This window comes from Mercurialis annua, linkage group LG1-X, assembly GCF_937616625.2.
Source record: "Mercurialis annua linkage group LG1-X, ddMerAnnu1.2, whole genome shotgun sequence".
NCBI lineage: Eukaryota > Viridiplantae > Streptophyta > Magnoliopsida > Malpighiales > Euphorbiaceae > Mercurialis > Mercurialis annua.
In genome coordinates this window covers 53071236-53097342 of record NC_065570.1, presented here as the reverse complement: position 1 = coordinate 53097342, position 26107 = coordinate 53071236, and the positions used below count along the sequence as shown (strand labels likewise).

Below are 26107 nucleotides of genomic sequence, written 5' to 3'. Positions count from 1 at the left end.
AAAGTTAATCACGAGCTGCCGGATAAATTTTAATCCGGATTAGATAAAAAAAATCTAGTTATACAACAAAAATTAGATATTATATTATGCACAAACTTTTTGATGAATAGAATGAGTGCAACTCACTTCATTCCCATATCTTTCCTCACAAACATCAGAACTTTGTTGCAAACTCCAATAATCAATCATCTACACATCTTAATTTCTCCTCCTTCTCTCAAAACCATCACCCAAATAGTTAATCTTAAAACACCAAGAAAATGATACCCAATTTGGACTTAATCCTCCTTACATTCCTCTATTCATCATTCATTTGTTGTATTTTACTTGTAGCTATATTTTCAGTCTTGAATGCCCTAATTCTTGCATTCTCAATTACCCTATTATCCATTGTTGTAATTGATTTGCATGACTTATTCTCCTTCTTTTCTTGGCATTTTGATTCACTAAATGAAGACTTTGAGTTGGGTTTTGTTCTTCTTTTTTGTATGGGATTGCAATATGTCATTGATGTTTTATTGGGTTTGAAACCTTTGTATGACAAATTTGGTTCTGAAATCAAAGTAAAAGGTGGATATTTTATGGATTGGGTTAATGATTTGGTGCTTGCCATTAATACTAGAAGATTATAACATTCTTTAAGCTTCATTTTTTTATCCATTTGTTGATCAATCCAAGCAAAGGTGGCAAAGTACTAGTGGTCTTCAAAAGATCTTGTCCCTATTAGTTTCTTGGTTCCATGCTCATGATTATATATTCTACATTAGTTCAAGATTATAGTAAAATAATTTGAATGTATTGTGAATTTTCCATGTCATACTCTATGTTATGTTTACAGATACTAATTAGTTTGTCTTGCTTCATATACATTCTTGCTTTAAATAATATTTATTCTTTACTTCCTTTTTGGCCAAAATTTTTGAATTTAGCCAAATTTTTGAATTTTATTTATTAAATCTAATTTGAAGATTTTATTCCAATTATAGCCAAATATATAATATAAAATATAATAAATAAAATTTTTGAAATCAAGATATAATTGATAACTTAAAAATTAATTAAAATATGAAAACAACATATATTTTATTTAAATAAACATAAAACTTTTCTAAATTTATTAAATAAATAAAATTTAAATATTTTTGTGTGATAGTTTAATTAGTACTACGAGATAAATTTCATGATTTTTAAAAATTTATTTAATAAAATTCACATTGATTATGTTTGATTTATTTCAAAAATATTATTCTACTTATTTATAATTTCAACAAAATTATATATGCTTGACAGAGATATATTCTAAAGGCCTAATGTCTTAAAAAAACTCCGACCTTTTAACCCCTTTTCAATCATACCCCGACGTTGAAAATTTGTCAATTTTACTCTATTTTGCATTTTTGTGTTTCAATTGTACCCTGAAAAATTAAATTAACGTCTTTTGCGTTTGGAAATTTGTTTAAAACATTCTCCATGTCTCGCATATATTGATTGTATATTTTTAAAATTTATTTAAATTTAGTTAAATTAATTAAGAATTTAAATTAGTGTTAATTTGATTATGGTTTTTAGTTAGTTTTTAAAAAGGGTTAAATGCAAATTCATACACCAACTTTGACCTAATTTACAATTACAACATAAACTTTGAAACTTGGCAATGTCAGTAACCAACTTTACACTTTTGGAAAATCGATACACCAAACTCAAAAAACACTAACGTGGACATTGTAATAAACCGTCATTTGTCATTTTATGATTGGTCGGTATACCAATTTGCCAAGAAATGAAAGTTAGTTACCGACATTGCCAAGTTTAAAAGTTTATGTTGTAATTGCAAATTAGATCAAAGTTGGTGTATGAATTTGCATTTAACTCTTTTAAAAATAAAGGACTTATTTGTACTTTTTTGAATAAAAAAGAATTTAATTTCATGTTTAGACTTAATTAATTGAATGATTTCATTATTTAAGTAAAAAAATTAACAAAAATTAAAATATTGGGGTACAATTGAAAATAGAAAATTTAAAAATGGGTAAAATTGACAAATTTTCAACGTCGGGATAAAACTGAAAAAAAGTTTAACGGTGAGGGTTTTTTGAGTGATTAGGCCTATTCTAAAATAGACATTCATTTATATAGTGAATTTTAGCTTTAAATCAAACCGCTAGTGCTAAAAATCTGGTTTATTGCTATCCACACACTGGAGTAGTCCTAAATCCAGAACCAAACACATGAGAATCGTGGCGCAATGCGCATCAGGTGCATGTTAAGCACGCGTAGCTTTCTCTCCTGTCTTTCTTCTAGTTCAACGACTCTGCAAACCCTAGCAATTGCTTAAACCCTTGATAAATGGCTACTTCAAGAACTCTCTCTAGATTATCAACTCACTTACCATCTTTATCTCTTAAATCAAAGAATGTATCTAACTCTTCATTACAGAACATTTCTCCTTTGAAATCAAGCTATTTCTCCCAGATTAAGCCTAATCATCCATTCTCAAGGTATTATTGAAATTTCTGGTTCCTCAATTTGTTTGGGTTTGCTTTTTCACTTACTGGGTCGATCGTAGAATTGTCGATGTTGTGATTTTTTGAATGTGGTATGTGAAATGGAGAGCGCACACTATGTGTTCGATGTAATTACTCAACTAATCTAAATTATGTTTAACATTCAGGTTACCCGTGGAATTGAGCTGCTTGGTGTCGATGTTGCCATTACATAGCACGATAGCTTCTGCCCGTTTAACATCATTACTTCCCATCGAATCTCAAACTTGGGGTTTGGTTCCTCAAGGTGATTCTGATCTCTATTAAACCTTTCAAAGTTTAATTTGCATTCGGTTTAGTCAGTTTTCATTTGAAGAACACAAGTAATCATGCCAAAAGTGACATGATTTTGCAAGAAATGAATTAGATCGATTTTTTCTGGAATGATTTATTCCAAGATATATGAAATGGCTAAACGAAACTCATGGTAGACACTCGAATATCTCCCATCGGATGGAATTACGATAGTTCCATAGTTGTGTTGATTTTATGATAAGAGGCACCTATTCTATAATTGATATGATCTATGTTTTGGTTTCTAAAATTTGAACTGGATATGGTCTTTGCTTGTGCTTCTTAGTCGCATTATGCATTTAAATCTTATCTCCAAGGACATCAAAGCTCGGTGTGATGCCCTTTAACTAAAAAGTACAACTAGGCAACAGAACCGCTACATGTTTGTGCATCTTTACATGCGCTCACATAGGGTGAACTGTGCTAGAAAGTTAATCTGTTCATTACTGGATTTTGGTTTGGCTATTTATCGACTATTACATAGCAATGATATGCTGGTTAATCATTTTTCCTATTGTTTTTTCAAGTGACTGTTATTTATATCTTTAACAATATTTCTAATTCAGTAGCTTAATCTCACTGATATCTACTCTGCTAAAAAATTGTTTATGTTGTCGCTGCAGGTAAATCTATGCCTTTATGAATTAATTCCCTTTTATTTTTGATGTAACATTGAAAATTTGACAATGTGTCAGAATGTCATCGCGTTGAGCCAAGATGAGAAGCGACTCAATAAATTTAGTTTCTTGAGGGGGTTTTCCTGTTTATCAGTGCAATCTCAGATACGAAATTGTTAATTCTGAGAACTGAATTTTCCTTTATTGTGTTTTATTTGCAAGGTTTTTATTTTCTGTAATTTGCATTTTCAGCATGAGACTGGTAAACAGTTGCTGCTGACTGAAATTTTTGTAATTGATCAGATTATCCTTTCGGTCCCGCATTTTTTGTTTCTGTATACGAAGAAAAATTGACGATAAGTGATAACCCCCTCATGAGAAGGATCTTTAAATTCTCCCATACTAAGAAATCCATATCCATGCCAGTTAGGAAGTTGCTACTTCAATGATTGAAATGTATTCTCGTATGTGCTAAAAGTTTCCTGACATGACCAAAAAAAAGCAAGCAGGCAAAGACTACATGACTGATGACATAGACCCTATGGCTATGGTTTTTATTGCTGATTAATTTGATTTTGGAGACCGAGGCATTCTCCTAGAGCTTGGTTCCTATGAAATTCCAATGGTTTTGCTGAAAGGCAAAATGAATAAGCGTTTCATGCTATATTATGGAAAAATTACAAAAATAATTTATAATTTGTTAATTTTTTTTAAGAAGAATATGCCTTTTTAAAAACAACTTTATTTTCGTACATTCATCTTTTTACTTTACATCTAGAAGTCTTCATTTGGTTCCGTATGAAAACTGAAGAAAGTGAATTTTTTTTGTTGGATTTAAAGTATATTTTTGAAAATGAAGGATTTTTTTTTGGATAATTTTGTATTTTCCCCATTCTTTATTTTGCCAAATGTGCAGAAAAGGCCACCAATTTGCAAAGTCAACTTAACTAAACTAATGATAGTATTTCATGAACTAAGTGCTTATATTCAACTCCAGCAACATCAATGTCATTTACAACATCAGGTAACTTGTAAACCCCCCAGAGATTCAGAGGCATCCTTTCTGCCCTACGAATCGCAATTCATATAAAGCTCAGAATAGGTGTGGCAACAAACAAAAGATGGCAAATATACATGTACTAGGCTTGAATAAAATATTTATTCACTTTATATTACATATCAATCCAAATCTAATAGAAACATGTCTTTATGGCTAACCTAATTTTGAATGCCGATATAATATTTTTCTCTCTACATAAAATGTACATATTGCCAAAAAAGCACAAATATAGGATGAAATGAGGCCGGAAAAAAAATATTGAAATTATAAAAGGAACAAAAAAAAAGCATATAAGGAGTGACTTAAGAAAAAAAAACAGAGCGAAAAAAGAAGAATAAAGTGCAATCAATCACAGGTATCACATGCTACCAGCTTTTTCAGGAGTAGTTTTGGTATTAGGTTTGAATTTTGCAATGTCTACCAAGTCTCCAAATAGCTTATCTTCAGGCTTGTTAGGTTTCTTATACGGCACATAAGATGAAGTAGAAACCTGATAAGACGAGTTCCTCAAACCATTGTCATCTGTAACCGAGAGTCCATACATTCGTTGCTCAAGGAACTGCCCCCTTGGTTGCTGAGCATACCCATATCCTGCCATTTGGTTGCCGTACATTTGCTGAGGATACATGGCAGCCATCTGCGCATGTTGCATTTGCTGTGGGGGCATACCCATATATTGCCCTCCTTGAGGATGCATACCATACTGGTTATGTACGACAGGGTTGTTGATTGCTTGTAACTGGCCGCTTGTAATGGGTTGAACATACATGCCCACGACATGATCATTTCCTGGGGGTTGTAGTCCTGGAGTATACATGCCACTTGCCGTTGGTTGCAAGTGTGTTGCAACCACCTGGGGGAGTTGCATTTGTTGTGGGTATTGAGAGCCTGCTGAAGGACTGCCATCTGCTGGTTGAGCTTCCCATGGAGGAGGAGGTAGAGCCCCGCTGCTTTGAGCACCTTTCCACATTCCAAAATTAAAGTTTGAAAATTTTAAAGCCATCGTAGTAGAAAAGTAAATGTTACATGCTTACTTCCGAAAGCGATACACACACTAGACTTGTGAATGAACAGTTTTTTTTTTGGTATGACCATGAGGTGTCCTGAACGGGTTCCAACTATGAAACGGCACCTTTAAGCCTTCCACATTCAGACTAATCCCCACTCAAGCCGGGTAGGTCCCTTGCGGAGGGAAAACTCTGGCCCCAAATTTTTAACGAATGAAGACTATTGTTAGCGTGCTTATATTCAAATGTCCCTATATGCAGTGTTTTAAAACCCGGATCGGTTTGAAGGTTCAACCAGTTGCGGTTTTATATGGTATTTTCTAAGTCAAAGTGGTTGAACCAGAAATCTGTGTTCTAAGGTATAATGGGACCATACTGGCTTCAGGTTCACTGTTAAACCGATGCTCCAGTCCGCTTTTAAAACCATGTCTACATGTAAGAGAATGCAAGTAGTATATGATATATGTCTGATTTCAAGAACTAAAACCAAATATGAAAAAGAAAATATACCAAAGACGGGTGAGGCTGGCTGTTGCTGTTGAGCAACTTGTCCATTCCAGGCAGGACCAGCAGATTGCATGTAAACCGCCTGCTCGTAGCGTGGTGATCCCATGTATGGGGTAGTTCCATTAGAGTATACTCCAGTTTCTGGGTGCTGAACATTATTTTGCTGTTGAATATGTGGAGTCAAAGGATTGGTTTGTCCAGGCATAGCGTTTTGCTGCACATTTACAGCATTTGGAGAAATGTTACTGTCAGAAAACATATCAAAGAGAACAAGTGCATTCTGCTGGGATGATGGAGTAGTTGGTTGTGGCTCTCCAACAGGAACAAGGGCCAGTGAAGTATCAGCCTTTGGTGAGCTGAAGTCATCCCCACTCAACAGGTCCATCTTGGGATTGGCAGCTGAGGGAGTAGTTGAACCATTAGTTGCAGGAGGTGCAGGGAGCAACAATTGGTTCATTACCCCGTGAGATCTGCAGCAAAATCAAGTCAATCTGTAACTCAAATGGAAAAAGCTTGTCCAACACTTCACAAGAAATTTAAAGTTCAGTTTCAAACTTTAGCAATTAAAATTTTCCAGACTTTATTGCTTCACAATTGACAAATATGACTGGCTCTGAGTTCATTTTCTAAATGTGGAAGTTCTCACAAGGCTGCTGTAACTTAGAACTTTATACAGAAAAATAATTCATATCCATGCTACGATGCAAGTTACATATGAAACAATGAGCTGTAGTAAAAATAACATCAAAATAATTTCTTGAACCCACATATAAAAGATACTTTAAGACAACTATATGATTAAAACCCAATAAAAAGATTCAATGAGCCCCAAACTACACTCACATATACGAAAACAACAACCTAGAACAAACGATAATTACTGATGGCCGACTTATACAAAGCAATATAGGCCATAAAGATTTTATTGCAACCATAAACCCTACACCAGATGGAAACCATTTTCAATTAACTAACTCACCCTTGATCAGGTTGTTTGTGGTTGTTTCCAGTATCAACTAGAGGACCAACATCCACTAGTGCTCCACCAGACTCAGGCTTGGCCTTGGTTTTCTCGGTTGGAGCAGGAGTTCCCGAGGCAAGTGACTCATGCTTCGCTAGTACACGCTGCAGATCATCATTCAATGCAAGTCCTTGACAAAGCAACGATTCATCCCTGAAAGATATACATAAAATTAAACATGTCATATGGGAGACATTTCAGAATATCACGATGGAAAATGTCTGCAAACTTGAAAGATTGTTAAATTGTTAACTTTAAAAAATATTTTTTGTGAAAGTCAACAAGCTAGTGAACCGGTCCAGTTACCCAGATGGGAACAATTACATGTGTGTGTCTAAGCAGAAATACAAAATTCTGAGATTATTACAAGAAGTGAGTACTTCGAACCATGGAAATAACAATATTGTTAAGCAACAAATTGGATCTAAAAGATTATAATCTTATATACGTATTCAAGAACTGTTAATGGAAACTGTAAGAAGGGACATGGTTTTAAGGAAATGCAATTTACTTGAAATCACTTAATCTTAATTAATCTGCGCAAGTCTTCCAGAAAAGCTATTCTTAGTTTCCATGTCATGCACACCTATCAAAGCTCATGTTAATGCCACTAACCCTCACATGAACAAATGCATAAACATGTGAAGCAGCATGATGATTGACTATAAGAGCTCTTGGGGATAAGAGATAGATATAAACAAATCCACAGTAATGCCGATAAAACATGGAACTTACGAAGTTGAATTGACAAGATGTACCACTCTTTGCTTGTATGTACGACACTGCTCCACCAGATCAACAATCACCTCCTGCCTAAGTTCCTAAATAATGGGGAAATGTTACCAACAATAGAAAAATGTATGAAGTAATATCAGGCATGGCACATGAAGCTAATGTAAAGAACCCAAATTTCTAAACCAATGAAAATATGTAACATTAACTTTAACATTAACAATCCCTACATTCACCAAAAAAAATGTTATATTTGTGGCCTTGAAGCATATAGCGCCATATCCATTTAACACATATTTTTTCCATTTCATTGTCACACAGAAACTATACCTCTTTTTGGCCCGGATCTAATGCACTCAACATCTCTGTAAGTACATCCATGATACCCCGTGCATTTTGAATTTCTGTTAAGCTGGTAAAACAAATTTCAAACAATTAGTACAGCACTGGCCAGGTACCAAAACCTGAAACCAAAATATAATACAATTGTCAATACTATAGCAGGACCAGTAATTCTCTGTTCTACTACTGCAGCCACTCTAGAGAATGGAACCACTGATCTGGCATTTTTTAAGCAAAAATGTTCAAATAAATGGCAGCTGCAGCTCAGGGTAGCACCTTCAATCCGCCTCACCAATTAAGAGTAATAGAGGTCATTAGGTTCCTAACAAGCCTTCCACTAATACGAAGTTCGTCGAATTATTGTCTTACTTTACCAGAGATATAATGAATACTAGGCTCCTTATGGCCAAGGTCTCTAGGTACAGTGAGAAGGGCATAAAGATTGCTTAATTTTATTGCTTTGTGAAATGAAAAAAATGTCTATTCCAATCATAAAAGCCTGTATAAGCAATTTATAGAAGATTGATGCATCAACACATCCCAGAAAGTATCATAATAAGATTTGTTAAGCATCAGACAATTGGTTTCACATTAAATTCCACGCGTACATTAAAAAAATATAAACCTCAATGTCGGGAACTCAGACTCTGCAGATGATTCAGCTCCCTCTCGCTGAAACTCACTATTGCGCAGATTTTGTGGATATGATGACAAAGGCTGCGTTTGTGGAGGTGTGAATACAGGTGCAGACCTCTCAGATCTCTGAGGGAACACTGCCCCAGCACGCTGAAACAAAGAGTGAGTTGATTCAGAAAATGCACACAAAATGATCATAAAAAAAATACATGTTAATGAAAAGAACGGCCAAGTCACTAGAAAAACATATATATATATATATATATATACTGAAATTAATGGCCAAGTCACTAGAAAATGGTTTGTAATGCAACGAAATCAATAATTCATAGTTCGAGTCATCCGACTAAGATCTTTCTGTCAAAATCATACCAACAATTCCTGGTATGCTGCAAAATATTGAGGATATCTAGCCCGTGCACCACCGAATGCTTCTTGCCAGGTGTCTATAAGAGTCAGTATCTTCTCTTTGACATGAAAGTCGGGCTACAATGGAGCATCAAAAAACACTACAAATAAGTTTCACCACACGAAATGAGTATGATGTAATAAGTTCACCAAATCATACGAAACACTCACCTTTTTCTTCATTATCTTCACCATATCATGTAAAATATCTTTCTCTGCAACATGCATATGGACAATGTCCCCACAATTCTTAACAATGGTCTCCAATAGCTAGAATACAGCAGCCAAAAAAAATATTTAAACAACTATGGTCATCAAGGAAGAAGAGGAGATAAGTTTTACATATATGTTAAAGATTTAATTTAAGACAGTTGGCTGATAATTTTTGACAGTTCGGATCAGTATTATTAAATAATTTACTCCATTCTTTGAATCATTGATTATAATCGAGTTTTTGATACTACTTCTAAATTTCTTTTTCATACATTGATTTTCCCATAGAAAATTTCCTATACAAACAGTGTCCTCCTCTAGCTATCTCTCCGTGCATGAGTCCATGCCTATCTTTTGGGATATAGTGAGTGGAAAACTGAAGGTATAATAAAAACACTAAAAAAAGTGAACAAATTCCTCAACCAATTAACAGTTATAAATACATTATACATATATAGATAAGAACACCGATTCAGCTTCATCAAACTCCTAGCTACCCAGATGTAGGGCATTAAAACTAAAAGCTAATCATTAAGTTCTGACTCGAATTCATTCATCCACATGAAAACATGAATTAGATGCAGCAAGATTAAATGATTGGAAGCATGTAAACTGCACGCTATAGTTTTACATTCTTCAAGAGAGGATGAAATAAACATTTACAAAGTACAGGAAGAATTTGAGTCCCTCAGTGCTTACCGTTAAAGCAAGAAGTTGAACCTTTGGACTCCTACTCCCAATGCGCTTCTTTATACCTTTAACAACGTCCTTTGCTTGTCTGACAATCCAAAGTTGGAAAAAAAATCAAATTATGAGAAGCAACATCATCCAATTAAAATTTCCACAAACCATAAAAAGTATAAAGAGTTCAATGACATATTTAGCAAGGCTGATAAGTAAAACAGAAAATGACAGAGTTGATCAAAAGTTAGTTGAAAAAAGGATCATATTTGAAGAATGAGAAATTATATCTTTAAGCTTTAGAGATTGCATTGCTAGATTCGTATGGAGAATAACAAGCTTAATTAAAAATTCTACATAAGGAGAAAGTGACTTCATCATAGATACCATTTTTGCTGCAATAAAGTCACCCATTCTAACGCGGATCTATATAGGGTGAAAATGCAACCATCTGTCCTTTTTAATCAAATAAAATCAAGTGCAGCGTTTCCAAGAATATTCTTCAAAACTAAATAATGGAGGAAAAAGAAAAAAGGCTACTGAGATGAGATCGTAACTGCTGCCATTGATATCAGAGAGGCTTTACTTGATAAAACAAACAGAGGTCTAGGGTACCAAGATCGACGCCAAGATAATGTAATTACGCTGATTTCTACACCCCTTAGTTTGGATCTCTCTCTTCAACTTATGTCTCCTACTTAAGAGTAAACTCTCTCATTTTAAACCTATACTCTCTCTCCCTCCCCCCAAGAAAAGATGGACGCACATTTCAGATTGCATGGAGGCTGTGCATGTGGCCATGATCCAGGCGCAAGGGTATGGGTCTAGCTGATAGGTTAGTTGTGTGATTGAGGACATAATTTCTAAACCTAAAATGCTCTGACTTGCTAGAGGCTAATTATAGATTCAATATCAAGATCTAAAAAGTGGACTACTAAGTTAAGGAAGGAATTGGAACGGGGGAATCCAAGGACCAAGTTTCGACAGATTAGGTTTGTAGCAGAATGTTTGGTGTTAGATAGAGTAACTGGATCGATAGTAGTCCATAGTAGGCTATGCGTTGGCAATTGCAAACAGTGATTCTAAAAATTATCCTCCTCTTGTAGCACATTGTATTTGGTTTAAATTTTAAAAAGAAAGCGTTGACTGAGAAACGTACTAACCTTTCTGATACGTGTGTTTCGTTCCTAACAGCCTTTCTAAATTAGTTTGCCTTGTAAAGTAGCAGAATTTCATTAGACTTTCAAAATGCTCGTCTATCAAAAACCGATTTATGAAAACCTCAATTTAAACTTATGAAAACCAAACAATAACAAACCGATAACTGTTGTATTAAGCCTAAGAGCTTTCACTAACAATCTTCAATTACCACCATGCATAATTCGATTACTGACTAAATCCATACTTCACTATAATATAAAAAGCAAAAATACTAGGAGCAACGAGAGACTATTAAATCATTATTTTGTTTCCACATCCTTGATAGACGAACTAATCTAATTATTAGACAATCCAAATCACATAATTCAATTAGTAAAAAAGACTGATCATAAATTAACTGTTGAACCAAACAAATTAAACTACGAATAAAAAAACAACTGAAATTTCGATCAGAAAAACAACAAAATAAGAAATTGATATGCTGCTTACGCAGGGTCGTGATTACACATATCGCAGATCTCGATATTCATAGCCCAGTCTGGCCCGATCAACATGTCACTCGTAGCCCGTTCCACCATTGAATTCACCATATTATCTTCTTTTTTCTCTTCTTCTCCGGTTATACTTCAGAAAACACGGCACCGAACCTCCGATTCACCGCAATTACAAAATTCCGGTGACTATATAACTCGGCAACCGTAATACGTTCTTTCTCTCTCTAAAGAAAAAGGAAAAAACAACTTTCTCTGTCTAGATCGATAAGCTCGAACAGAATACTCCTATTCTCTCTCTCTAAAAAAAACGTTTCTTAATTTTCTTTTAACTTTTTTTAATATTTTTGGGAGTATTATTTTGTGGTTTGGGTGTGGAAGGAACACCAACTAGAGAATGACACGTATGCAGAAACTGAGTCACCCGCGAGCGGTACTCCCACTGTATCTCTTTCTTGTACCGGTTCTTGACCGACCATTTTTCATCCAACGGTTTCTATCGTTTATACGGTGGGTTTTTCTGTAGGGGGCTATTGCTGACGACAGTTTTGGCTGAACCTACGACGTCGTTTTGTGGAATTGTTTTTTCTTTTTCTAAAACAATTTCATTTTATTATTTATAAATTTAGCTCAAACATTCTGCAGGTTAGTTTGATGATTTAAATTTTTTATGTGAATATGCAGATAAAGAAATACAAATACAATTTGATAAATATTTTATAATTTTATTTTCACATCAATTTACTCTTTTATTAGTATAGTTATATAACTTTCTCAAATTTAAATGTAACATGTTTATAAAATCCTATAATATATTGATTTTTATGGTACAAATAATAATAATTTTATAAAAAAATTTAACAATTTTAGCCAAAAAAATAAGATTTAAGAGTATTTATGTTGTATTATTTGTATTTGCTATATATTTAGTAAAAGCATGATTAATGGAGTTCAAAGATTAAGTCAACTAAATAGAAAATGATTGTATTCAATAATTAAATTATGCTCTCAAAATTTGCTATTTGAACGTTGCAACTCTATAGATACACCTATAGCAGACTATTGAAGATATAATTATTTAGAAGTTATAATAATCGCATAAAATAAAAAAATCATTTTCAATCAAAGTAAATATTATTTTAATACAATACAATAAAAACAAAGAGGATCTTGATGTGAAGCAAATGTTAATGTTTTAGATGTTTCTTGTGATTTACTCTTACAATGCTTTGCTAATGAGGTTTTTTTATTGAATTTGGAATATGGTTGTGACATTTAGTTAAAAACAAAATAAGCATCACTTTATGCAAAGTCTAAATGGCTTAGGTAACCAGATGTTTTTCTGCTAGCTTATCCAGTATTGCTATGGGTTTACATATGACTTCCGCTAACCCTTGCTAATAAATAAAGTAGGTCTATTTTCGACAAAAAAAATATAGATAAAAAATTTAAGTTTTTTTTTTAGCGGTTGGAAGAGATAACATGTAACGATTAGAAACTTATATTAAAAGAACGAATAAATAATTAGTTATTTAATATTAAAAATACAATTATCCATTCTATTTTTTAGTTCTACCTATAATAGTCCACTTATTTATTGTTATTAAGCTAATCAATGTTGAAATATGTCACATAAGCTCATTGGCACATTCAGACATAAGTAAGCAAATAAATTTAATAAAGAAAACGCAATAATATTTTGGTTGTGAGTTCATGCAAATTTTATAGTGTATAGTATTGATGAAAACAAAAAGCGGTGCACACTCTTAAGGCACGTCTATTTCTGTCGAGTTGGGTTTTATAGTTTTACTTATTTACTGGAGTTAATTTCAATAAAATAATAAATATTTACGGGTTTGTTTGTTATAACCAAACTTTTTAAAATCGGTTAGTTTAATCTATTCTGTCCAAAATATTGGAATCTATTTATGTAAAGACAATGGATACAAAAAATTCAAACTCTTTTTAATTGAAAGCTATTGTACTTCATCATCCTACGTGGTGGACCTAAGAATTTCTCGTCAACATATACAAACAAAATTATTTATAGCTACTGTACCTGGGGCAACATATCCTGCGGTTCCTTTAATAAAGACGGAGCTAGATTGGCTGTCAGAAACCTCAGATAAAATCTTAGCAATTCCGAAATCACCCACATGAGCTACAAAGTCTTCATCAATAAGAACATTGCTGGGTTTGATATCGCAATGAATAATAGGCGGTTGGCAGTAGCAGTGAAGATACTCAATTGCGGAAGCAACATCAATGGCAATATTTAATCTCTGTTCGAAATTCAGACTTTTCGACTCATTCTCATTAGTCGCGAATAACCAGCTTTCCAGGCTTCCTTTGGGCATGAACTCGTAGATTAAAGCTCTAAATTCATTTCCTTGATAATCCACGCTGGAGGAAACACTCAATATCTTAACAAGATTTCGGTGGCGAACATTTCTTAGAGCTTCACATTCCGACCTGAAGCTCTTTAGCGCTCCTCTATGCTGAAGATCGAAAACTTTCACTGCAACACAAATGAGGGGCTGAGTTTGTTGAAGAGTTCCTTTATAAACTGATCCGTAGCTTCCATGACCAATTGAATTTTCAATCGAGAAGCCATCGGTTGCTGTAAGAAGATCCTGATAAGAAATTTTGATAAACTGATTGTTAGGCAATGTGTCTTCAGGTTTTGTTTCCGACTTACTTTTTCTCCAGCGGCGGGGTAGAAATAAAACCGCAAACAAAGCCGAGCAGACAATCACAACAACTATTGCAGTAATTACTTTGAAAACTGACTCAGGTTTTGTTTTCTTGGGGCGGAAGTCGGTACAGGCAGGTAACTTCAATTCAGGGATTCCTCCACAAAGCTTACTGTTTCCAATAACAGAAATGGCAGTAGCGTTTGTGAAAATTCCAATTTTCGGAACTTCCCCTTCGAAATTGTTGAATGAAAGATTCAACATTTGCAAAAACTGAAGCCTTGTAAGAAAAACTCCGGAATCACACTAGAGAAGTTATTACGCGAGAGATCAATCCGAATAAGTCCTCTAACGGAACTTAGTGTATCGGGAATATTTCCTGAAAAAGAATTGCCATGAATATAGAAGTGCTCCAAACTGAAACAAGAACTAAGTGTATCTGGAATGCCACCTGATAGTTTGTTTTTAGATAAATCTAACCGTCCAAGATGATTTGAGCAGACGAAATCTCGCGGAAGGGAACCCGATAAGAAATTGCGAGATAAATTGATATCAAAGATAGAGGAAAGGCCAAGTATTGATTCTGGAACAGTTCCTTCAAGATTATTATTACCGAGATACAGGGACAGTAAATTTCTACAGTTTCCGAAGCTCCAGGGTATGTTTCCTGAAAGGTTATTTCCTTCTAAATCAAGATTTAATAGAGCAGTAAGATTACCAAATGTGGATGGTATTAATTGTTGTAAAAACAGAGTGTTTTTTATTATTACTTGAGGCGTGATGTCACTGCCCTTAAAAAATATTTCGCAGTATGTGCGATATCTCCCAGGATACAACAAGCTCTTCAGTTATATAACTGGAAGCATGAGAAGCAGTATTAAATATTTGATATGAATCAAGTATCTCCCCTAATCCAGCAAGCCACGATTTAAAGTTTAAAATCAAACTTAATTATCAAGTAAATGAATGTAGACATAAAATTGGGTTAAGTTAAACAAAACCAAAAATCTTAGTGGAGGAGCAGTAATCAAACGTGGTTAAATTTAAATAAAACGTTTTAATTAAAATGAAGGTAATAAAGCTTAGTCAAAGTTTGTTCCCGGATTTTTAGGCCTCAACCAAAAATAATTTTACACATGCTAAAATAGGGCCTTCTCACATAAGGCTATAATTATTATTTAATAAATAATAAATAATAATAAAATCGGGTAGCAAAAAGATTAGTAAAGCCTCGGACAAGCCCACTTGACTTTCATCCCGAACCCCAACCCACAAGCCTACTCCGGAGAGGGGGGGGGGGGGCGCGAGCCCATTGCTTCCCCCTCAACACACTTATGAGCCTATATTGCATAAATCCTTATAAACTCATTATTGAAACTCTACACTTCCCATGTGGGATTTATGTTGTTTTGAAATAACACAAAAGGACAAATTAAGAATAGGACAAATTAAAAACAATTTTTTCACAACATTAATCCTGTAAGCTCATTTCCACCGGCATATAATATGGCTAGATGCTGAAGTCTGCCTAATGCTGGAGGAATATCACCATGCAACATCATGTACCCGATATTTAACACATTTAAGTCGATAAGGCGATCAATACCTGACGGAATGGTCCCATAATCATGTTTCTACTCAATGTCAGATATCTGATTCGAGCAGAAAGATTTGCTAGGGAATCCGGTAATCGGCCATTGAGACGATTTTGATCCACATGCAGCCTTTCCAATCTTGTGCAGTTAGTTAAGTTTGTTATAAAACTCAAATCACTGCCAAGCATGTTACATTCAAGTCCTAAATTTGACAGATTCTCCAACCTACCTAACTCCAGAGGTATCGGACCATTAAAACCGTTACTACTGAAAGAGATTCTTTTGAGCTGTGTAGCATTTGACAACGAACTTAGGATTTAACCTGTGAATAGATTTGCTCCAAAATGAATGTATTGGAGGTTAGGCAAATTGGAGCCCATGTCCGACGCGAGATTCCCCTCGAGCCGATTGAAAGAATTTCACCAGACAAATTGTTAAAATTAAGCAATAAATACTGCAATTTGTTCAACTGACTGAGTTCTGCTGGAACGCTTCCGCTCAGACTCAACTCGGTCAACGACAGCTCCTCCAGAGATGAGATATTGCCTAGGAAAGGTGAGATTGGTCCTTGCAAATTGTTTTTTCCGAGTCTCAGGATCTCAAGATTCATTAGAGAACTGAGCTCTACAGGTATTTTACCTTGGAAATTGTTGCTGGAAAAATCAATCATCCTGAGATTTTTACAGTTTGTCAAATTTGTTGTAATTTCTCCTCCGAATGAGTTGCTGTCTAGATAAAGAGAGCGTAAACGAGACAACTTCCCGATTTCCGGCGGGATTTCTCCATGGAAGCTGTTGTTGTGAAGATTGATAATCCTGAGAAAGCTGAGATTTCCGATATGGGCAGAGAGACGACCGGTCAAACCCTGAGAGATTAGTTGTAGGACAGTTACCCTGTCAGGATGCTTAACGCCGCATGAAATTCCTTGCCATTGACAAAAATGAAGGGAAAAGTTCCATGATTTAAGGAGTCCATTAGGATCTGAAGTTATTGCATCCTTAAAAGCCAGCAAAGACAATCTATCTGTCTCATTCCAGGCATAACTCAGCAAATAATTGGAGCTGATGATGCAGCTTATAATGACAATTGATAATCCTGAGAAAGCTTTCATTTTTTGATACCATAGTTTAAAAGATGATTGCAAGAGGTTTCATTTTTATACTTATAAGCTCAAAGTTTAAACCGTTCCATTGATTTTTTATTCTATTCCATTTCTAAAACTGAACTAAAAACGAAATTTTTATTAATTTGATTTTACACGCCACTAATAACATCTATGAGCCAGAAAATATTCGAGCATATACATCGCTGGCCGGCTGCATCTAGTTCTCACCTGACCTTTTTTATGTCGTCGTTTCTCCAGCTTGACATACATTTTTATGTTGAAAATACTATATAGAGCAAGTGGCGAGAAAATTTAGAAATTATCATTACATAATTTTAAACAAAAAAGACAGATTAAGAGAAAAAAAAATGCCCGGTACCATTTGATGCAGCTCTTACACAGCAATGGTATTTTAAATAGGAAAAAGTTATATACTCTATGGAAGTTTATTTTGTTTCCTTCATGAAAATTAAGGAGTGTCTCATTACATTATTCTAGCGGATTAGTTAGTATAATTTAATTTTTAAATTTAGTAGTTATAAATAGTTTTATATATAATTTTCTTCAAGCATCTCATTAATCGTTTTATGTCAGATCAACATAAATATACTAAGTCCACAAAATCTTCTATTGGATATTCATGCATTTTACCAGCCACATGAATCACAAAGAGTAATTATATTACCCAGACTTTTCTGTGAACACTTAAAGTTTCCTCTTTCCCTAAGGACTCTCTTGCGTCTCTAGGGTTTGTAGGACGTTCGTCTTGTTCATCAAGTTTTTATTTCATCGATTGAATTAAGGTCTGGCTGTGATAGCAGATAGTTTTATCCTAATCATGGATGGTGCTAGTGGAGTTAGGAAGCCGCCAGTGTTGACAGAAGAGGAGGAAGAAGAAGTGTTGTTGGAAAGTATTAACGATTCAGCAGGTTTAGTTCGTTCCCTTTTTTGCTTAACAGGGAAACTATTGACATCGAAACCTATCAATAGTGAGGCTATGCGACGAACTTTTACGTCGATTTGGAGACTGAGTAAAGGTTTCGGACTGAAACAATGGCCGAATAATACGTTTGTTTTCCAACTCTATTCGGCGAGGGACAAGGAAAGAGGGGTTACTGGTAGTCCGTGGACCTTTGACAATCACTTACTGGTATTAAAGGAGATAGAAGCTGATATTTCTCCTTTGGAAACTGAATTTTTAACGGTCCCTTTCTGGATCCGTATCCATAACGTTCCCTTTGGGCGAATGAATAGAAGCATGGCTGAGGTAATTGGTGGTAGAATCAGCACTCTTATTGAGATTGATACAGTGAGGTTAGGTGGATGGAGTAGATATATCAGGGTTAGAGTTGAAGTGGAGGTGAATAAACCACTAAAGAGAGGAGTTATGGTGAATGATAAAACAAATCCCAAACGTTGGCTTCCTGTTCAATATGAGAGATTGGGAAATTTTTGCTATGTGTGTGGAAGGTTAGGGCATCAAGACCATGAGTGCGAGTTTGCTGAAATTCCTGAGGACAAATCCCTTTATCAGTATGGTGATGAAATGAGAGCTTCTCCCCTCAAAATATTGAGCAAAAACCAAAAGTTAGAAATTGAGAAAGAAGAGTTGCTGATTAATGAAATATGCAGGAAATTACATTTTGATGAGACAGATGAGGTTCGCGGTAAGGGAAATGGTATCCAGGAGGAAGGTTTGAAGGAGGTTGATCCTGCACAAAATAACAACGCCGTTACCACCCGCCAGGAATCTGATCCTGAAATTTCCAATGAAGAGGAAGTGGAGGTGTTAGAGCAAGGGGAAGTTACACCATTGCATGGCACTGTAGCAGATACATGCAGAGAGCATATTGGTAAAGTGGTGGAGCAAGATAGTGTATATGCCTTACAGAGGGAGATGGAAAAATGCAGTACCGCTGGTGCTAAAACGCCAAGCAAGAATGGGTGGAAACGTGCTGCTAGAAAAAGTAATTCAATTGACAAAAACGATTTGGCTTCTCATGGGAAGAGGAAGGCAAGAGGCATGAAGTTGAATGAAGTTGTAGAAATGGAGATTGATATGGGTTTGTTACAAAAGAAACAGAAAGATAACTACTCTTTAGTAGATACCTCTTTATCGGCCGACTCGGTAGATGACCGGGTCCGCCGGGTCCAATGAGTTACTTATTTTGGAACTGTCGGGGTTTGGGAAATCTCCGAACAGTCATCGCCCTTCGTTCTTTGGTACAACGTTATTCCCCCAATTTAGTTTTCCTATCTGAAACTAAATCGGCAAAGGCTAAGATAGAACAAGTTTTTCTTTCTTTTGGTTACGAGTCTGTGGTGGTTGATAGTGTAGGTAGTAGAGGAGGACTTGCACTTGGATGGAAAGCTGATATGGAGGTGGTACTTCGTTCTAGCTCAGATAACTACATTGATGTTTTACAAACGTTTGGTTTAAATCGCTAAAAAGGTGAAACGCTTGGTTTTCTTTCGTAACGCTTGTAAACGTTCAATTTGTTTCGTAAGGGGTTTGGTTCGCCTCTAATTTGGGTCTGGATACGACAAGATTTTCAGATGTAAGTTTTATTAGTTGGGCAAACAAACACTGGAGTCGTTTTGAAACTGAAAATATTAATTATTTTTGGGTTCTTTCATGGGCAATTTGGCTTGCACGTAATCAGTTGTGCTTCAATAATTTTCTTATGTCCCATGAAGCTGTGCTAAGTTTGTGTAGTAAGATTTTGCTGGAATTCCATGATGCCAATGGTCATTGTTCTAAGAAGGGTTGTAGTAACAAGGGAGCCTGGACAAAACCTGATGTTGGTTGGGTTAAATTGAACTCAGATGCAGGAAACTATCAGAATGGATTATGGGGTCTTGGTGTGGTTGGAAGGGATGAAAATGGCGAGATCATTGTAGCTGGTAACGTCAGGCAGCGTGCTTCAACAGAGATTATTTGTGCGGAGGCTGAAGCTCTGAAATGGGGACTGCAATTAGCTTCAGATTGTTCCTTAAAGAAGATCGAGGTCGAAAGTGATAATGTTGAGTTAATTGCTGCCCTATGTAATAATGATGTATACTTGACAGATCTAGGGGACTTATTGAAGGATATTCGTGAGATCTCAGAAAGGTTTGATATGATCAAGTGGAGAGCTATCCTTCGCCGGTCGAACCAGGTTGCTCATTTTCTTGCAAAGGAAGCAGTTTCAGAAGAACATATCTGGATAGAAGACTTGCCTCATCAGTTTCATAAGGTGCTAAGGGAAGACATGATTGATTGCAGCAATATGGCTGAAGGTTCTGTTTAATTAGTTTGTTTGTCTTGCTTTGCAAGTATTATTTTTCTCATCAAAAAAAAAAAACATAAATATACTATGAATTCTATAACTGCTATTAATATTAGCTACTGTGTAATTGTCTACTTTTATGGAACTTTTGACCGACGAATACAAAATATTACCATCTCGTGATCCTAATTCGAATTTACATAATATATATGTTATAGATTATATAGGGATTAAACTTCTAGTTAAAACAACCATCAATTAATTTGATATTTAATGATTGATTATCTTTATGTATTACGTCAAGTTTCATATTTTTGATGGATGTTTCACTATCTATATAGCGAATTAGGTTCAAACAAGATTTTTTTCCCCATCCCAATGTACATAACTCGACTAATCAAATACAACCGAATCAACAAACATAAGACCATACAATATAGGACTAGAGAGTCCATATAGACAAAAAGTTAATTACACTAATTAAGCAAAGTAATCCATTTAGGCATTCATGGCGACAGAGCACAAGGATCAGATGCGTAACCATTAAAAAGCAAAAGCCAGAAAAAGAAGAAGAAGAAAAACTTGTTACCGCCCCAATCAATATTCCTGATGATTTGCTTGATGATATACTTGTGTATCTGCCTACAAAATCTCTCATGCGTTTCAAGTCTCTCTCTAAACAATGGCAGTCGGATTGGGATTCCCTCAAGTTCATTGAACTTGAGGGGATCAAGTTGATGATCTACACCGTTCATTGTAAAATAAACGGTATAGATCAAAAAGGTACAATTTTAATCAAATTAATCTACACCGTTTATTTTATAATGAACGGTGTAGATTAAAAACATGACCCCCCAAGTTTATTTGAACTTGAGGAAACCCCAATCCATGGCAGTCTCTCATCAGCAACAACCGTTTCCTAAGATACCATTTAACTTACTGTCAAGGCTTGATGGATTATAATCTTCTTGTTTTCGATACGCTGCAATTCCTTCGAGACTATCCATGACCTTCACTGCGGAAGAAAACTAACGGGACCTGACTTCCCACGCCTACATGAACCTTCGTAAATTACAGCTCAATCAAAAGATTAATGCAAGAAAACAAGTGATGAAAATAGATTCGTCATTATCATATAAACTCGTTTGATATGTGCAATACTGTGTGTGATCGTCTGCTTCTCTGGAACCCTAACACCGAAGACTGCAAAACATTGCCGTTTCCTGATCCTGATGACATTTTTCCTGCAGAAAAATGGGAAGCCTTTGGTTTCGGATATGTTTCTTCAGCTGATGATTATAAGATTGTAAATGGGCCTTCTTATGGGTTAGACCTACAATCCACGAACCACAATATCTACATAATGACTCTAAAATCAAATATCTGGAGTGGAGAAAAATAGATATCGACTTCCCATACCTTGTCAGACTGTCAGTCATCGTGGACACGCAATATCTACAGATGAGAACTTGTATTGGTTTGCTCAGTTTCCTCAAATAGAGAATAAATTTGTGCTGATCAGATTTGATTTGGACAAGGAAATATGTAGACAACTGCCGATGCCTCCCAACATGGTCGTACTTCCACACTCTATCCGAACAAGTTCGCTGGTTGTATTTCCTCAGGCAGCCTTGACGCAAGTAATAACTGTTTTGATATTTGGATTGTCAAGGGAGAAACTTGGATCAAGCTTCTCAGCTACCCGGTGAGCATTCATCAAGGACCTGATGATAGCTATATTTCCAATGTAAGGCCACATTTTCGACCACCATGGTGCGCTGGTGATGCATGCTATATTAGCCAGTGATATAGTGGACAATGGTATAACTGTGTATACAAATATCATCGAGAGTTATTCCTTATATACGACCAAAAACATGGCACTTGCAATAAAAATTCAACATCCAGACTCAGAGTATCGAAATCTTAATGTTGTTCACATATTTACTCCCAGTCTAGTTTCACTTTCAACTTAGTTCTTCTTTTCATTCCCTCAAGGGAATAGGCTAAGCTAAATGTTAAGATTGTTTTATATTATCATGTCTTATGTTAATGATATTGTTTGAAAATCTAAATTTATAAGATAAGCAATCGTCTCTCATGCGTTCTAAGTAGGTGTGCATAACCTTTCAACAATTGTATAACTAACTTATTCACTATTGAAGTTGTACTTATCTGGATTGTAGTCTGAGTTCGAAATTCAAACCCTGTCAAAGCCAAATAACCAAAAAAAGAAAGAAAAAACCCAGAAATGTTTCCACCCTCTTGCGTATTGAGCATTATGTGAGCAAATTACTCACAAACATGACTGAAGTAGTTTTTACAAAGAAATTAAAGCGATGATATCCATTTGGGATAATTGTACACTGGAAAACCATAAATACTTATCAAATTCTAACCTCTTTATCTTTATCCCAAATGGACCACGGACCACCAATGCAGGAAACTTTTGTTTTCTACAACAATGAGCAAGAAATTGAACAACGGATTTTCAGATTTGAAGTACTACTTTGCAGCACCAAGACAGTAATTCAGCTACATAACTGGTACTCGAACAGACGGAGGGCCAGCTTTCATGTCCTCCAGTATAAGGTTCAAGAGAGCCAAAGTTACGGGACCTTCTTTTCCTTCATCAGAACACGCATCATAAATTTATTTATAGAATAGTCAGAAATTTAACATTTTTAATGGTTATAAAAAAATTCACACGCAAAATACTAATACAGTAATCTTTAGTTTTTTGGCGTGTTTATAAAAGAAACCATAGGGACAATGGCTTATGTAAGGCAGAAATAAAAACAGTGCTCTACTTCAGAATCCTGGCAGGAGAGCGGCAAGGGTGGTCATATATTAACCACAAGCCACGTAAGCTACATGGCAAGAACTAGAAGGAGACTATTTGTTTCTCCATTCAACACTAAACAGGAAGCGTCAGCTACTAAACACAGTAGCTGACCCCACTGTGTTTTGGTATTTGGTTAATTGCAAAACAAATCATAACTTTAGTGTGTTTTGCAATTACAGCACGAACTTTTCAGCAATGTCAAACACGAACTATCAATTTTTTACAATTCGAAACACCGAGCATATTTCCGATAAAAATAATGCTTATGTGGATGTTGGAACAACGTATATTCTGGTATCCACATTCATCATTTGTTTATCGGAAAATTGTTTGGTGTTCCAAAATTGCAAAAAATTGATAGTTTGTGTCTGACATTGCCAAGATTCAAAGTTTGTGTTGTAATTGCAAAACACGCTAAAGCTCATAATCTGATTTGCATTGAATCTTTTAGTGTTTGATGAAGTTAGTGGAAGACTAATGCTTCCAATTGCAGGGTGAATTTGAAAGAAACTACTCCAATTCAATCATTTCGACATTTCATTTCCTTTGAAGTTAAAGAGCATGATATATAACACCATCAAAAGAGTTGCACATTTCCATGTAAATTTCAGGATAAAATTATGCATAATAAATTGCGGAAAAGAGTCTTACCATCACCAATGATCTGCGCATCCCATTGCACAACAGGGCGAACAAGAATCCCACTGCCGATAAGCATCATTTCATCTGCTTGCTTTCCTTGCTCTACAGTCACATCACCGACCTTTACTCCGTTGAGTTTACCCTCCCTCACTAAACACTCAGCTAAACTCAAAACTCTATTAGCTGTGCAGCCGCTTAAAATTTTGTCAAAGTAAGGCATAATAAGGTCCTTTTCCTTCGTAACAAATGCCACATTCATGTTAGGCCCTTCAGCAATGAAACCATCATGATCTAGCCATATGGCAGCAAATGCACCATTTTCTTCAGCTTCCATCTTTGAAAGTACATTCGGAAGGTAATTTACACTCTTCATGGTGGCAAACTGTGGGGGTTTTATTGGAATTGTTGACGTTACTACCTTTACTCCTTTTGACACAAATGGAGATTGATCTTGGATAACAATAGCATAAAGGGCTGACTGATGGCAGCCGGATGGGGAAAGCTGGAAATCACCAGGTCCCGCTGAAAGCCAGTACCGGAGGGATCCTATCTGACACTTGGAAGCACTCACAGTTTGTATGAGGATTCTTCTTATGCTTTCTCTATCAAAAGGCAGATTAATTTTGGCCATTGATGCTGACTTCAGTATACGGTTGAGGTGTTGGTCCAATTCATATAAATGCCTGATAAGTTACATGAAGATAGATTGGTAAATAGCACTTAAGAGGTAATTATTTGCTTAAATAGCAAAGTGAAATTATACTGACCCGTCCGTTATCGCAGCAGTATCAAAGACACCATGCCCTCTATGCACCATGTGGTCATCAATGGGTATTACCATAGCTGATGGATCTGTTGTTATTCCACCAAATACACTAGAGTACATAGCCAAGAATTTTTGTTTCCCTTTGTAGCTTTCTCTGTTTTCTCTTAGCCTCTCAATAGCCTTTAAAAAACCACACACCGAGAATCTTAATAAAACTAAAATTCCTGACAACAACATAATCATTATTTTGATCTTGCTAAGCTGTTCATATCAGTGTTTTATGAACCGAATCGGACCCGCCGTCCACCACTAGATGTCAGTCCAGTTCAATTCTTCTCTAAAAATTTAAAATACGATTCAACCTCTTTGACCAGAAAAACCACAATAATTGAAAACCAATTAACAGGTTAACCTATAAATTTCATCCGGTTCTTTATTAATTAATTAGATTGTGATTTATTAACTATTAATTTCAATATATTATCAATTAGAAGAATTTGCATATGTATTTAAAGCTAAAATATGTAGATTTATTTTAAATATATATATATATATATATATATATATATTATATACAAATATATTTACTATTTCTTTGATCAGTTGAATCAATGGTTGAACCACTTGAACTGTAAACTAAAGTAACACTGGTTCCGCCATGGGTTCGGTTTCTAAAACACTGATTTATACATAAAGAAGAAAAACAGCAGAAAAACAAGAAAAGGTAATTAATAAACACGAACCTGTGAAGAAGTGAGGATCGGAACGTCAAATGCTTGAGTATTAGAATCTGACATCAGAAACTAAACTATGAGAATTTAACAAAAAAATCATACACAATAACAACAAACTACAAAGTATAATCTGGAATTACCTACAGTTTGATTAGAAACTCTAAGAATGGGTGAGTCTCTAATAAACCCATTTTGCAAGAGCTGGAGAAACGCATGTCTCGGAAATGAAACGTTTCTCTGTAATAAACAAAAACCACGCACATGATCCAGGGTTTTAGAGGGGATATGCAGGAGTTGGCAACTGGGTTTGGGGAGATTAATAGAGTGAGACGCCATGGGAGTGAAAACTGGAAGAATCAGAAATTGAAATACCAGGATCAGGATCGATGTACAGTGTGAATTGATGGACAATTTTGATACTGATTTGTAATTGCGATGTTTAAGTGGCAATTTAATCGCATAAATACAAAGGAAAATACCATTCTTAAATGTCGTAGCTAGGCAATTTGCATTTTAAATACTTCTTTAATGGGTTTGTTTGCAAATTAAAAGCATATCACGATCACTTTGAGGTGGCGCTGGCGCGTACAGGCACTTCAGCTCAGGGGTGTTATCGACTAGAGATTTTCGGCACACTACCAGGAAGTTCTAAATTTATAGATCTATCCAATGAGGTGTTAAAGAAATGAAAAAAAAATAATAATAAAAAAAGAAAGAAAATTATGTTAAATTTTCTAACATCTCA

The 26107-nt window shown here is 35.3% G+C and overlaps 4 protein-coding genes across 6 annotated transcripts; 1 reads left to right on the top strand and 3 right to left on the bottom strand.

The window, feature by feature from the left end:
* Window positions 1–2229: 2229 nt before the first annotated feature.
* On the top strand, window positions 2230–3773 carry LOC126676413 (protein NONRESPONDING TO OXYLIPINS 2, mitochondrial). Of its 2 annotated transcripts, none has more exons than XM_050370614.2 (3): window positions 2230–2498; window positions 2672–2790; window positions 3533–3773. In XM_050370614.2, the coding sequence occupies exons 1-3, from the start codon at window positions 2347–2349 to the stop codon at window positions 3556–3558; spliced, it is 297 nt and encodes a 98-aa protein (XP_050226571.1). In that variant the 5' UTR covers window positions 2230–2346; the 3' UTR covers window positions 3559–3773. The 2 variants fall into 2 exon arrangements, with proteins under 2 accessions (XP_050226571.1, XP_050226578.1); XM_050370621.2 differs by having other exon boundaries at window positions 2235–2498; window positions 3461–3773.
* Window positions 3774–4576: 803 nt separating this feature from the next.
* On the bottom strand, window positions 4577–12041 carry LOC126656355 (TOM1-like protein 9). The gene is made up of 10 exons (XM_050350905.2): window positions 11712–12041; window positions 10080–10158; window positions 9339–9437; window positions 9132–9245; window positions 8749–8909; window positions 8112–8193; window positions 7785–7870; window positions 7008–7202; window positions 6032–6498; window positions 4577–5474 (listed from the first exon to the last, which is right to left on the bottom strand). The coding sequence occupies exons 1-10, from the start codon at window positions 11810–11812 to the stop codon at window positions 4873–4875; spliced, it is 1986 nt and encodes a 661-aa protein (XP_050206862.1). The 5' UTR covers window positions 11813–12041; the 3' UTR covers window positions 4577–4872.
* Window positions 12042–13606: 1565 nt separating this feature from the next.
* Window positions 13607–17112, bottom strand: LOC126673006 (probable LRR receptor-like serine/threonine-protein kinase At3g47570). Its single transcript, XM_050366960.1, has 5 exons — window positions 16457–17112; window positions 16013–16178; window positions 14681–15248; window positions 13773–14639; window positions 13607–13635 (listed from the first exon to the last, which is right to left on the bottom strand). The coding sequence occupies exons 1-5, from the start codon at window positions 17110–17112 to the stop codon at window positions 13607–13609; spliced, it is 2286 nt and encodes a 761-aa protein (XP_050222917.1).
* Window positions 17113–22617: 5505 nt separating this feature from the next.
* LOC126657804 (D-amino-acid transaminase, chloroplastic) lies at window positions 22618–25986 on the bottom strand. 2 transcript variants are annotated; one of them, XM_050352589.2, is made up of 5 exons: window positions 25503–25986; window positions 25372–25418; window positions 24630–24808; window positions 23872–24545; window positions 22618–23002 (listed from the first exon to the last, which is right to left on the bottom strand). In XM_050352589.2, the coding sequence occupies exons 1-5, from the start codon at window positions 25696–25698 to the stop codon at window positions 22911–22913; spliced, it is 1188 nt and encodes a 395-aa protein (XP_050208546.1). In that variant the 5' UTR covers window positions 25699–25986; the 3' UTR covers window positions 22618–22910. The 2 variants fall into 2 exon arrangements, with proteins under 2 accessions (XP_050208546.1, XP_050208562.1); XM_050352605.2 differs by having other exon boundaries at window positions 25507–25597.
* Between the last annotated feature and the right edge of the window lie 121 nt (window positions 25987–26107).